This window comes from Gadus morhua, chromosome 7, assembly GCF_902167405.1.
Source record: "Gadus morhua chromosome 7, gadMor3.0, whole genome shotgun sequence".
Classification (NCBI taxonomy): Eukaryota; Metazoa; Chordata; class Actinopteri; order Gadiformes; family Gadidae; genus Gadus; species Gadus morhua.
Genome location: NC_044054.1, coordinates 18,409,032 through 18,423,896, shown reverse-complemented (window position 1 = coordinate 18,423,896; position 14,865 = coordinate 18,409,032). Strand labels below are relative to the sequence as shown.

Sequence of the window (14,865 nt, the reverse complement as noted above, 5' to 3'; positions counted from 1 at the left end):
TGTGTGTGTGTGTGTGTGTGTGTGTGTGTGTGTGTGTGTGCTGGGTTTGCAGGGGGTACAGTTTATCGTCAGGCCAGGCCAGTACCATTCTCACTCCTGTCTTGCGTGCTCTAATAGAGAGGCAGTGCAGATATCTGTTGCTGGCTAGAGGTGGGTATACTCAGCCATGCTGTGAAACAGTCTCGGAACATTGATTCCCTGCATCGCCCCCTCCCCACCCTAATGTTTCTGCACATCCTTGTGGGGAGTGCACTCTTCCTGCTTGCGGGTAAAGGTTCCCATAGCGACTTGTGGTTTTAGATGGCAGTGAATCTTTATTATCTCTTTCAATTGTTCGGGAGTTTTATTGTTGCAAAATGGTTGGAGAAAAACGGTTCCGGTTTACACGAAAACTCCTTGTTCCCCTCATAAATCAATTTCCTTACGATTGGAGAGTGCGTGTTTTGTTTAATGCAACTGAATGCTGGCATATTACAAACTTTATAAAACCAACAATATAACAATCACAAGTTGTCAGGACTGTGTTGACGTGCAAATTTGTGAACTGGCATGAAAAGTGTCTGATCTAAATGTCTGTGGCAGATCCTCTGTTACATAAGAGAGAGATGATTAACAGCAGCTGAAGCCTTTCTTCTTCTAAAGGACGAAGGGACAGACAGACATTTGAAATTACTTAATTGCCCTCAACTTTAAAGTATTGTTGGAAACAGGTGGCCTTGAGTGATGGCCTTGCACAGAACGTATATTACCTTCTTTGTTTTAAGGATTTCTCACAGTGCTTTTAGTGCTATCTTTTTTATCCCTTTGGGGAAATCCTGTCTTGGGCAGCTGGCTCTGTGGCTTTGCTATGCAGCACGGTTTCACTTCCCTGCATACAGGTCTTGGTCTTTTCTAGCCACTTTAAGCACTCATTTGGGCTGTATTTGAAGGTCAGCGCCAGGCTGCAGGAGTTGCCATCCGCGTAAATAAATTTGATCATATGACAATTGAAACTTTATGAAATTCGAATCATTTGTAATGGCACTGAATAGATTTTATGTTAGGGTTAGTGTTAGCTTTATTTTTGATTGGGGAAAATTGCAATATCTTGGTAAAGGGCATCTGTGAGATGTTTTGGTGTAGGGCTGGGCATCATACAAAGTGCTCGGTGTACATTGTTCTGGTATAAAGACAGAATATGATAAACGATTTAAAGGGTTGAGATTTGATTTTGTCATTCGATTTTGCAGACTGTGCTTGTAGTAGCTAGCTTGATACTCTAGTATTTGCTTAAGGGGTTTTATTTGAAAGCTACTTATCTACTCGTCTTATTTACTTAACAACCGGAAAAGATATCATCTGCAGTGACGTTGGACCCGTGGCATGTTTTTGCAAGGATTTTTTCTCATAGCAGTATTATATTACCCCATAAAGACTGTGCTGAAACACTGACAAAAGGATCATTGGTCAAATGTAAGAATTCAAATGTCTTACTTGAAATACATAACGTAGTGATACCTAACATAAATCATGCTTTTGAATGTGTCAAAACTGTATGACTATGCTGTCTCTTGAGCTAATCAAAGCCCCCTCATTTTGAGAAATGAATGGAAAAATAAATCTTTAAATATTGATTAAATGGGTTGATTACGTTTTTTAGGTTTTTAATAATAAAACTAGTATTACTTATAATAAAAAGTACTCATAATGTGATAGTAATAATAAATGTAATCTTTACTAAACGGTAAGGACCTGAACTGTGTTGCCTTAGACCGAACACCAGGGGGCAGTAAGTTATTATGGAAGTAGATACTTCCTGTTTCAATTGCTTTGAGGGAAGAAATGGCTATAAAAACATGCTCTGTGGTCATTATTTCTCTGAAACATAATATTGAATGTGGCACAACACATTACGCAACATGTTATTGCAGTGTTCAAACAAGGTTCTGGTCTTTTTTTCTTGCATGCCTACATACTCACCAAGGGGTGACCAGATGCATCATATAGAGCGGGTGTTTGATATGTGTGTTTGTTTGTGCTTGTGTGGCAGGATATCTTATCATGGGCTTGGCCGATCACGTCGCCATACCAAGGAGCTCCATGTTTGACCTCAATAGATCAAAATGATTTATTCCATGGAATGTAAATCTCGCTCTCACTTTCCTTTCCCTTGTGCGTGTGTGTGTGTTTGTGTTTGTGTTTGATTTACCAAAAACCTGACTCATCAAGAAATATCAAAAACCGCACACTCTCACAAATGGGTTTCTTAGATGGGCAAATACTGGAGCTCAGGTGACAGGACAACTGAGGTGAAAGACAAGCTGAAACGCACACAATAAAGCGCACAGGGGGAAGATTGCTTGACTCTGCCATGGTAGCGTAGCCTTTAACACACTCACAGTTGTTCTAATGGTTGCTTAAATCATTCCTTGTACTCTCTCTCTGGCTTTTTCTCTCTCAATCAGTCCCTTTTAGACAAGATTATTTGCCTTCCAGGGAATTGTTTGGCCTAAGTGATCCATTAGGCTTGATGGAACCACCGCCTTGGAAACCGAGATGGCTACTTCCCCCCCCCACACACACACACACACACACACACACACACACACACACACACACACACACACACACACACAAACAAACAAACAAACAAACAAACAAACAAACAAACAAACAAACAAACAAACAAACAAACAAACAAACAAACAAACAAACAAACAAACACACACACACAGAATCTGGAACAGTAGAACCCCTGTGTGAGTGTATTTGTGCGCTGCTGTTGTGAGGGTATCCTAGCGAATTTGTGTTTGACGGAGAAAGAGATGGAGTGTAGGGGCAAGTTGCTGGGTTAACCGTTAAACCAAGTTAATAGTAATCTGACACACGCAACGCAGTTAGCAGCGGCCGGCAGGCGTGATCTGGACTCACTGTGGTGATGACTGCTGCAGCCCATCACAACACTCACTCACTCACTCACTCACTCGCGCACACACACACAACCTGCGCTCTGCTCACACCTCCGAACATTGCCTGAGAGGGAATGGAAGCTTTCACACTTCTTTCAGCCTTGTGATGCTCCAACCAGAGGCGCCCCCGGCCTCTGAGGTATGAGGCCAGACTGGTTCTGTCTTCAAGGCCGTCACACACCAGACTGTAATCTTGCACATTACATACTTGCCTATTACTGTTTGTGTGTGTGTGTGTGTGTGTGTGTGTGTGTGTGTGTGTGTGTGTGTGTGTGTGTGTGTGTGTGTGTCACTGCACAGACAGTTGGTTAATGGGTCCTTCATACAGTACCACATGGCGGCACGTTAATATTTGATGGAGGACAATTTGTGATGCTTCAGGAAATCTCCCTAGCAGCGGTATGTTGTTTTTGAATGCATGCCACTGTGCGTGTCTGTCTGTGTGTTTGAGTGTGTGTGTCTGTGTCTTTATCTGATTTAGTCAACATTGATTGGCAGGTGTAACTTTCCCCCAGCGTAGAGAGCAGGTACATAGCCACCCGTTCAGACTGTGCGTGTGCGTCTTTCTTTGTCCCAGATTTGAGACAAAGGATATTAGGTGAACCAATCCATTTTTGATGAAGAGCTACTTCAACCCCCCTACTATACCTCCCCTTTGTTCTGTGTGTGTGTTTGTGTGTGTGTGTGTGTGTGTGTGTCTGAACTGAGGGCTGACTCCTATCAGATGGATGTTTTTTTAGTGTGACTGACACACGAATCATAACAATCCGAGTATATGAAAAGGCATGACGTGAGACGACACACACGCACACACAATCTCTGTTATCGTCTGGCAATGGGATCTTTTTCCCTGGGCTCTGTCCTTTTTTTACTATACCGTGTGTGTGTGTGTGTGTGTGTGTGTGTGTGTGTGTGTGTTGGAGAGTAAGAGCTGGTTCATACGGGGCTGCTCTGGTATCCAGACAAAGAGTAGTTCCTGAGGGGGAGAGAGAGAGAGAGAGAGAGGGTGGATGGGGGCTGGTCCTCCCTGTCCGCCCTTTGTGCCCTAATTGAAGTGACTCCAATCCCCCCCACCCCCACCCCTTCACATCCTCCAGCACCCCGGCTCTTTCTGTCCTCCCCTCCTGGACGGGGGGGAGGTAGCGGAGGGAAGGAATGAAAGCAGCGAGGGGGTCCCGCTTTTGTTGTTGTTGTTGCCCCGGGCCAGGTGCTCGAGGTGTTTCATTGGTTACCCCGTTACCATAGCAACGGGACTCCGGGTCCCGTCGGCAGTGGGACCACCACCAACTCGGCGTCTAACACACGGGGGGGGGGGACCGGGAATCGGGGTGGGGGTTGGGTTAGCCGTGGTTATGTGGGGGCGTGGTGACTGTAGTGGTAATGGGGGGATGGGGCTGAGGTGCGGGGGGGGAGGTATTGTCAGGTTTATCTTGCGGAACACAACACTAAACATGAGAGAGGGAGATAATGGGCTCGTTAAAGCCCTGACGGTCGGGAAGGTGGGTGGAGGGGGATTATAAGAGAAGGTTGTAGCTTCCTTTATGGTGGTCCTGTACCGCATGCATGATCTTTGGAGTGTGTGTGTGTGTGTGTGTGTGTGTGTGTGTGTGTGTGTGTGTGTGTGTGTGTGTGTGTGTGTGTGTGTGTGTGTGTGTGTGTGTGTGTGTGTGTGTGTGTGTGTGTGTCCGAGCTTCTGCAATCTGTTTTACGACTCTGTACTGAATGAGTGCCTGAAGTAACATTTGTCAAGTGAATAATGGTTCTGTCTGGCAACTTTCATCACACGCACACATACACACACACATGATCTGTGTGTGTGTGGGAGTACAGGCAACCCTAAAAAGGGGGGGTTGTACTGTTGGGAGAGATTTTTTTGTTACTACGGGAACCATTGAGAGGAGCAGTTAAAGATTTTGCATCTTTAAGATCTCTCTACCTCTGTCCTTCTCACCGGCTCATTCCTACTCCCTCTCTATCTCTCCCTCCTAATTACACAAGCGGTGTTCCCATAGTTGACTTGACATCGCTGCTGCTGTCACCCGCAGCAAGGAGAGAGAGGGAGATCGAGAGGATATAAGTAGGAGAGGAGAGAGACCGGGAGGGAGAGAGAGAGAGGTTATAAGTAGGAGAGGGACAGGGAGTGAGAGAGAGTGCATCAGCTCTCCGAATTCTTCCGTTTGACACACACACACACACACACACACACACACACACACACACACACACACACACACACACACACACACACACACACACACACACACACACACTTGCAATTGCTGTGTTGCTCTGCTGTATCTCATACACTGAGCGTGAACGAGGTGGTTTGAGGAGAGGGAGATGAGTGTGCAAGCTCCACAGGGGAAGGGTGAAAGGGAAGGAGGCGGGGGTTGGTTGAGCGAGCGAGCGAAAGAGAGAGAGAGAGGGAGTGCTTCTCTCTTCCCCTAGCAACGGTCGCGGTGGTCGTCTCCAGCCTGTTGTTTTCTCCCTCACTCGCTGCTTTGCTTTGCTCATAGGCACACGCTCGCTCCCACGCACACGAACACACACACACGACTCTCCTTGGATCCCCGCGGATAGTCGGACGTTCGGTTGATGATTCTTCTCAATATTTGGATCCGAATTCCTTTTTGTTCCCTGGGAGATGAGGCTGTTCTCACCCTGGTGAACCAGGGGTAGAGCGGGGACGCGTGCGAGACCACAGCGGACGTTGGAGCAGAAGGGTTTGGACAGGAGAGAGAGAGAGAGAAGAGAGAAAGGAGACCGAAGAGAGCGGAGAGAGAGAGAGAGGGAGGGAAAGGCTCGGCTGAAAAGAGGACACGCGGAGAGGATGGAACCCCTTAGTGCTCACGGCCTGCCCCGACTCTCCTGGATAGACACTCTCTACAGCAGTACGTAGAACCATCACCTTCATCACCACCACCTCCTCCACATCAAACCACCACCACTACCCAGGCATGCCTCCAGCCCATCCATTTGTCTCTGCTTGTATTGCTCTTTCTACAGGCAGCTGTGCACACATTGCTGTGCTGTCTTTGCAGGTGTTTTCCATCCCCCCCCCCCACACTCCTCTATCTCCTTGTCCCAGGTGCCTCTTCTCCCTTCTTGTCTGTTCGCGCTGGAACTCCAACTTACGCTCTCTCTCTCTTTCTCGCTCAGCCTCTCATTCTGTCGGTTGTCTGTCTCTTCTCTCACTTTGTCTCTCAATGAAATTTAACATCGCTGCCTTTAGAATAACGTCTCACATCTCGTTCTCCCTTTTTGGTCTCAAACGTTGAACATATCTGTATCGTTCGGACTCTCTCTTTGTCTCTCTGGCTGTATGTCAGGATCATGGTTGCACTGCCACACATGTACACAACATGCTTGTGTATCGCTGTGGCTGGTATTACACGTGTGTGTGTGTGTGTGTGTGTGTGTGTGTGTGTGTGTGTGTGTGTGTGTGTGTGTGTGTGTGTGTGTGTGTGTGTGTGTGTGTGTGTGTGTGTGTGTGTGGTTGAGAATCTCCCCCAAGCTCCCTGCTAACATTGATATTAATTTGTGTCAACAACGGCTGGCTTTCAGATGGCTAGTGGGCTCCACACTGGTGACACATCTATTCTAGTACTGTGATCTGTCCATGTAAGTTAACGAGAAGCATAGCCTCGTGAGAAATTGATTTGATCCGTATTCTAAACTTTTAAAAACCACTTAAGCTGTCCTAAATGTGGCCCTAAGCTGGCCGGTAGCATATATCAGTATTGTAAACAGCAACAATTACATTGAACAGCACATTCTCTTTTTAGAGTTGTGTCTCTTGGTCTCCATGTTTCTAGACAACACACTCTCTGAGTTGTAATTAATACAGGGTCATTAAAGTTGGATGAGAGTTGCAGACCGTAAGCTGACGGTGAGTTGCATTATATATATCATCAAAGTTTAAGAGTAAGCTGCTTCATCAGCATCAACTCCTTGTGGAGGGTTTGGACGGGGACCTGCCTTTTTTGACTCGGCTCATCTTAACGTGGTATTTTTAGTCAGGTGAGTTATTACGGTCCTGGCCTCTCTTTGTCACTTTAGGGTAAACAGTAAAGGTCTTCACAGCCTCTGTCAATATATTAGGTGTAAGTTCAATGAATATGATCAAATATTGGGCGCTCTCGTCTCTGCTATGGACATTTCACTAAATTCATGCTCCAACCTAGCCTGTGACCTATGCTGTGAATTTAATCAAAAGCAATGCAGAAACTTTGTTCTCCTAAATGGACCTCTTGGATATCTGCACCCAGCAGTCAGTTTCCAATGGAATTGTTGTCCTAGAAACGACCTATAAAGCAGTTCAGAGGCCATCTTTTTAGCGTCTCACAATGCACCTTCCGAGGGAAAGGCTTATCATACAGGAGCTACTTCCGTACTGTGTAGGCCATTAAGGGCAATCAGTGTTAGTTAAGATGAGCAGGGGCCATGCATGAGGCGTCTTTGTCTCCGAGCACTTCCCTTCAGCCACTCCACTGCACTTCCCTTGTCTCTCCAGTCCTTGTTTACACAGAGTAGCTTACGTTTATCCTGGATGTTATCACCGAGTCAAGGAACCCAGCCAGAGCTGTGATCACAGTCAGCTCCAGCTGTTTGTGTGGAGTATATCTTGACTTCGCTTGTTTGTGATTGAACTCGCAGCTTACCTTTTTAGTTAAAAAAATGAGTAAATGACGATGTAGTGGTCAGCAGAACTTCTCCGGTTCTGGGCAATGATTTTTAGGACATATCACAGCTTTCGTGCTTCTGAAATTCAGGTCTATTCGTCTGTTTCCTTTTGCAGGTAAGTCAGAAAAATACATATTTTCAAAGTATTGTGCACTGAATGTATTACATCAGCAACTCTTTTTTTTATTTGTCTTTTCGTATTTTGCACACATGGCTGGCAAGAAGCAACAACATGCACATTGTGGCAACAGATGTCTGAAAAGCACCATCTGGGGTTATCCCAAGCCTTCTGTTCTGCCTGAGTGAGCATCTTCTCAAATCAAACGGGGACCTTATAAAACAAGCTCTTGAACCGTACAACATCCATCTGACATACCGTCATGAGCCTGTTATAAATGTGATCAAAGTGGACTTCCGAAACAACCAAAGATCAACTCTTTCAAAGACAACGTCAGACTCATCATGCGAGGCCTACTTAACCAAAGCTAAAACGGGAATGAAAGTATTTAAAAAATATGAAATGTGCATTAGTATTCAAACTCAGCAGAATCTGAATACCTCAAATCCAGTTTGACATCACATGGATTATGGATGATCCCCTTAGGGTATAGATCTTTTTTTTACTGCACACAAACACACACACATTCATATACTGTACACTTTGTGCACAATTCATCCACGCATAGAGATCCATGCATAGATGCAGTCGAAGGCCCAATCCCAAGCCATTGGGACATTGACATGGATTCAGTTCATTACTCAACAGCCAAAACAACCGCCTCACATAGTACTCATCTGCTGTATACCAATAAACCCTCACAGCTGCCTGCCAAAAACCAGGGGATTAAAAGGTGCTTGTTGGCGTAAGTCCTTGACCTCTGCTGTCAATATTTCCACATATGAGATGAATTGATCAAAAGCGTAATCTTTTTTAGGATATCACTAATCGTGTTGTGCAACATGTCCACTAGTGACGGCCTGTTACGTCCGGTTTTTTTGCCTTGATGCGCTGCTAAAGGGGGAGAAGCAGGTGTACTAGGGCTGGACTCTGGCAACACGTGTGCCCGCTGAGTCTCATATTTCATTGGGTCACTTCATCCACAGTGAGTCCTTGAGTGGCTTAAGACCGAAGCACACGGAGCGTGAATTTCGGTGACCCAAATAAGGAACGGAATCATCATTTAGTGGAGCGAAGCGCACAGAGTGCACATGTAGCAGGGCTGCATCGTCTTGCTTGCTTCTTATAGGAATAGAATAGGTCTATTTCAACCCTGAAGATTCAAAAACATTATTTTGTTGTGTTTCTGTGTTGACCATCCAGCATGGAGAGATTTAGGTTCTCCTGTTGCCCATCTATTTATCAAAGCATTTGCCTCATTAAAGAAGAGCATGCCTCATCCTAAGACATCTGGCTATACCTCCGGTGTCTTGTTATTGCCTTTCGAGTTGGACAAAGACAGTCAAGGCTTTCGGCGGATGGACTTCCACAGCCTCCCCGCCAGGTGTGTTCCACCCGGCGGAGACGACTCCAGAAGGCCGGCGTCGAGGCTCTTCCCGGAGCTGCTCCCCGCTATACTTGACTCCATTAATGCATCGCCCGGCTGCTGTCAACGCGCTTCTTTATCGACACATGGCCCCGTCCCAGATCTGTCTCTAGGAGGGTTTAACGCTAATCGTTAGGCGCGTTGGATTTGCTGTTTTAACACGGCAGGGGGATGTCTGCCCAAAATGAGGGAGGTGTCCGGGGAGTTTTAACACACACACACACACACACACACACACACACACACACACACACACACACACACACACACACACACACACACACACACACACACACACACACACACACACACACACACACGTACGTACACACCCTGAGCTGTTTATGGCTTGATATAAGAGCTCTATTGATACGCACGGGGCTGATTATTCTGGCCATGCGCACACACACACATGCGCTCACTCACACACGCACACACCATCCAATAAACAGCGCTCTCTCTGTTTGTTTAAATAATGAGCTTGTCATAGCTGCCAGCAGAAGCAGGTCCTGATCAATGTGGCCCGATCTTATTTCCAAACAACAGCAACTGCGGCCTAACCGCAACAGCGGAGAGCATGGCACTAGCCCTGGGCCGCCAGCACTGAGAACTGAACCACCGCTACTTCCGTTTAGTGCTACCATACTACAGTGTCACTTACAGCCTCTTCCCAGGGCGTCACAGGCCAGGCCAGTAGTAACGCACCACTAGGGTTAACCAGGGTTCAACACTTCCTGGTACTACTACTCGTACCATTAAAACATCCGCTTATACAACCGACACTACTGCTACAAACACGATTACTAATAGACAAACGACCAGTATGAAAGCATAATGGGTAGTGTCGGGAATACTGCTGCAACTGCGTGGATACGCTTATGTCTTCTAACTATGCCTTCTACTACCGAAGCCAGCCATGCAGTAACATGGTTACTATTGAGTGCTCGTGTGCTAAATAGCCAAGGTTATGTAGGCTGTGTCAATACAGCCCGTACACATATTCTCTCCTCTGAAGCTATCGCCATGGTGGCAAAGCAGACAATTAAACCTAGGAGCTCTCTAGAAATGGCATCCATGTTGTACTGCGTGTAATGTAGTTGTAGAAAACGTGCACTAGGCAAAAATAACTGGAGTCTGAATCAGCCTGGTTTGCCCAGAATGAGAGAGAGAGAGTGAGAGGAGGAGAGGGAGAGAGGCAGGCGAAGGCAGAGCAGAGAGCAGTTATGTAACACTTCATCTCCCCTGCTTCCTCAATGGTTTTCCTCCGCTTGTGCGCACGACGTGTGAGCACACACGCACCCACACACGCGCACCTGTCGCCCCCTTAATGTGCCTATTCAGGGGGTTGCCACTTAACAGGCGTCTTGTGTATTTCCCCACATATGTTGAGAAACAAGGCATTTAACGTCGTCAGGGGAGAGAGGCAGCGCTCATTGCCAGGCGTCCAGGGAGCAGCGTTGAGACGGAGCAGAGCGGGTAGGGCTGCTGGGTGCGTGGGGAACCGCTGGGGTGCAGATAGGAAGGCTTGGAGAGGGAGATGGAAGTGGAGCATTGGGAGATGGATCTGGAAGGAAGGCCAAATCATTTTAGGAATAGGTGCGCAGGGCAGATTGATCGGTGATAGCGTTGTCACAATAATGTTTTTTCCAACTTGGATGCAATAAAAAAAAAGAAAAGATATTCGATACAGCTGGGAAAAATGTATACAACATTGAAGGCATACAATTTTAGATTTTTGTTAAAAGATGAATACATCAAGGTGGGTATGAGGCGCAACCGCAGAATGACTGTGGTGAAGTGACGAATTAGTGCGAGAGACAGCACTGCGAGTGAGGGGAGGAGGTGGGGCTATGTGGGCACTGAAGCGCCGTGTGCGTCTGTCAACTCGCTGTCGGAGGGAAGAGAGAGAGCAGAGCACAGCTGCTACTGGTGTATCTAGACTGCGGAAAATTAGTACTGAAACCGTTTCAAATATTCAGTATCGATATGCATCGAAAAATCTATATTTTTATGTATATTTGATCTGTAAAACACAAATTGGTAATACGCACAGAAATTCTTGCTCAAAGAATAACAAGGTCAGAGTCGGAACAGTCGGATCATGCACGCGTGGTACTGCTTTGTGGCGCTTTGCATAAAAGCGTCTGCCGAATGCCCTCCGTCCGTTTCCTCTCTCTCCGTATTATTCATGCCTCCTCCTCTCCTACAAGGCTGATTGGCTGTTGTTCGATGACAACCTTGTGAATAATAGATGCTCACACTGTGGCTCAGCAGAACAACGCCATGCACACACGTATGTGTACATAAACACTCACTCACTCACTCACTCACTCACTCACTCACTCACTCACTCACTCACTCACTCACTGATTGAATGAAATGAGCAAAACTAAAGTCTTGCTTTCAGTAGTGTATGCCACTGTATCCCTACAAGATGATGCAACATTCATTCACCCCAACAACTAAAAAGCGTTGCTAGTACTACAAAACACAGCTTCACGCTGGGTCTGCACTGAGAGCAACTGCGAAGGGATTCATAAGCCACCGCCGCCGTTAGCACGGCGCTAGTGGAGCTGGGGGTTCATTTGGATATGTTGTGGATGGGCTCTCATGGCGAGCCTCAGCCCATCCTTTGTTGAGCTTGATGTTAGTGGGTGTGTCATGTGTCTGACTGTGTTTGCGTTCTACGAATCTTTTTAGCCGCCAACGGAGGGGGAGAGGGGAGGCGGCAGGCACGGGGCACGTGTCCCGAGGGGCTTTGGTATGTGTGTGTGCATAGTGTGACTACGGACAGTAGTCATCCTCCCTGGGTTGCTATCCACCAACCCCGCTCCCCCTGCCACCCCATACCGCCCCGTTTCAGCCAATGGCGCGCCAGTTGACTGCACCCTCTCCGCCAATGGCGGGACAGCCATGTTGACATCCTCCTGGAAGGCTGGGGCCGTGATTAGGAATTCAAAGCAGTGAAGCGGAAGAGGGAGAGAGGGAGAGTGAGAGGCAGAGAGACTAAAGAGAGGAAGGGGAAATGGGAGAGGAGAGAGGAAAGGGGGAAGACGAGGAGACGAGGTGTCCATTATGAGTTGAAAGGGTTGATGCACTCCAGAAAAACCCGCCACTCAGACTGACACGCACGCACGTGTGCACACATGCACACACACACACACACACACACACACACAACGTCCTACATTTTAATGGGTCGTCTAAAAAAAGGGTTGTAGGATACACTTTTCTTTAATTGGCCAAAGCAGCGATAACACTTTCACAACAACGCCTGTGGGCCAGATATAGAAGGCTTTGTCTTGTTCCTCCGTACTGCTCCTCTCTCTTCCCAACTCAATCCACAGCATGGTACCCAGGCCTGCCAAGCTCTACACATTATTGGGATGCTTACTTGGTCGAGGATTAAAACTGAGAGTCAAGGACTGTTTTTTTGCCATTCTGGTCTCTTAATACACCAAGCCACAACGTACCCAAAAGCAATTTGGGCGTAACCATTTTTTTTCTTCAAGGTTTGGTAATGAATATGTATCTGTTTATCTGAGAAAGTGGTGTGTGTGTGTGTGTGTGTGTGTGTGTGTGTGTGTGTGTGTGTGTGTGTGTGTGTGTGTGTGTGTGTGTGTGTGTGTGTGTGTGTGTGTGTGTGTGTGTGTGTTGAAAGATTAATGGTCTGACTATATGTTGACCTTCTTTTGTCAGTAGGCAGTCTCCGTTTGCTGTGCAGCTTAGGTGGCCAATCACAGGTGCTCAGTGTGTGCGTGTGAGAGACACACAAACCAACACATGATTTAATTCATTTTGTCACAGCAACCACACCTTTAAATCACTCTCCGCTTTTAGTTAACTCTTAACATCCGACCTTCTGATGTTCCAAACCCTATTTAAATAAATTGATGCTTCATCATGTGTGCATTTCTACAAATCAGTGTGTGTTACTCTTAAAGCTGTTTGCATGTTATTCACCACATCTGCTCGTTCTCATGACCGCATTAGCATATTGATAGGAGATTGTTGGAAAAGTACAACTTAAAATCCCAATCGCACCGAAGGTTATTCCAAGGTTCCATCTGAAGTCATCCATTCGTCTCTGTCTGCGAGGAGAATGCATTTGTTCAGGAGAGGGAAAGAGGGGGAGACAGACAGAGAGAGAGGGAGAGAGATATAAAGCAAGGTAGAGAGAGAGAAAGAGAGAGATAAAGCAAGGTAGAGAGAGAGAGAGAGGAAAATCTGGGTCAGTGACACACAGACGGCAGCTTCACAGATTTATGAGCCTCACTGTAAATGGATGATTTCCACGACGACCAGAATGGCGCGCACAGAGCATTTGTGGGACAACAGGTCGTTTGTGCTCCCTCCTGGGCCCGGTTCAGCGTGCCTGGCAACAGGGCCACCACGGGCAGGCACGCTGCTTGGCATGGGGATCGTACACTAGGTAACTGAGGGTAACAAACAGTGGACTTTTACCCCATTCAAACACATCTCTTCTACACATCGTATTAAACGGCAGATGTTTTTAAAGCTATAAACATTCAAATTCTTCATCGGCACTGTTAACCCGCCCCAGTGGAACATGTCTGAATTAAATCAGTAGACATGGAAAATGATTTGAATTTTTAGTGCTGTTTTTTTTTCTCTGGCATGAGGCTTTGTCAGTGTCGTAACTCTATCTCTCATAAACCTCCAGCCCATTCAGCTAATAGGTTCTGCCCCCCCCCCCCCCCTCACGGCCTTTTACACAGTCAACAACTTCCTCTTGAATCATCATCACATCATAGAATGAGAAACACTTGTAATGAACCAACAAATTCATATCGATCCGTCTTTCTCTATCCTTACCGTCCCACAGGGGGGGGGGGTAGGAGGAGGCTTTCGATGTCACTGATCCCTACTGGCTACCTTTTCCATTAATTAGCTGGAGCGAATAATTGTACAGCCACTGAGGATGAATCACAAACAGCAGAACGGCAGCTTTGGTGTTGTTGGCTCCTGTGACGCATTTATGGACAGGCATGTTGTGTTCTGGCTAACCATAGTGGGTGTTTGTGGGTGTGTGGGTGGGTGTTTGTGTGTGTGAGACACAATATCTGTGCTTGCTCATGAATGAAGTGATGGAGGCCTCCTAGAGCGACCAGAGAGTTACCTCAGAAGCTCAGAAGAGGAGTCGGTGTGTGTGTTTGTATGTGTGTCTGTGTTTGGGCGTAGATGGGAATGTACAATGAACACCTGCCAGTTACTTTTTTTAACAATGCATTAGTAAAGCAAGTGCCGTGTGCAGGCTTCTGTGATTTGTGTCGCCAAGCTGCAGTCAGTGTTGCCTGGCGTGTGCGACAACTGTGTGTCTGTCTACGCATGGATGTGCCCATCTGGGCACCTCAGGGGCTCTGTCTGCGTGTGTGTGTTTTGTGTGCATGCATGCATGCGTGTGTATGTCTCTGTGTGAGATTGAGTGGTTGGCCCAGTCTGTGTGCAGTGACTTGGAGTTACCAATCTATGCCTTGAGGATTTAGGGCAGCTAATTAATATGTATGGTGGCCGGCTGCCATGGTAACACAGGGGGTGTGTGTGTGTGTGTGTGTGTGTGTGTGTGTGTGTGTGTGTGTGTGTGTGTGTGTGTGTGTGTGTGTGTGTGTGTGTGTGTGTGTGTGTGTGTGTGTGTGTGTGTGTGTGTGTGTGTGTGGGGAGGGGGTGGT

General features: G+C 46.8%; 1 protein-coding gene across 2 annotated transcripts in view; it reads left to right on the top strand.

Moving 5' to 3' along the window:
* The window catches only part of abr (ABR activator of RhoGEF and GTPase), a 110,578-nt gene that overhangs the window by 8,153 nt on the left and 87,560 nt on the right, over positions 1-14,865 (top strand). Inside the window, exon 1 of one of the 2 annotated variants that reach the window (XM_030362557.1) lies at positions 5,477-5,839. The exons of the other annotated variant lie outside the window; for it this stretch is intronic. Coding sequence (XP_030218417.1) covers positions 5,779-5,839 — 61 coding nt within the window. The 5' untranslated portion in view covers positions 5,477-5,778. Of the gene's footprint in view, positions 1-5,476; positions 5,840-14,865 lie in introns of those variants that run through there. 2 annotated transcript variants of the gene reach the window in all.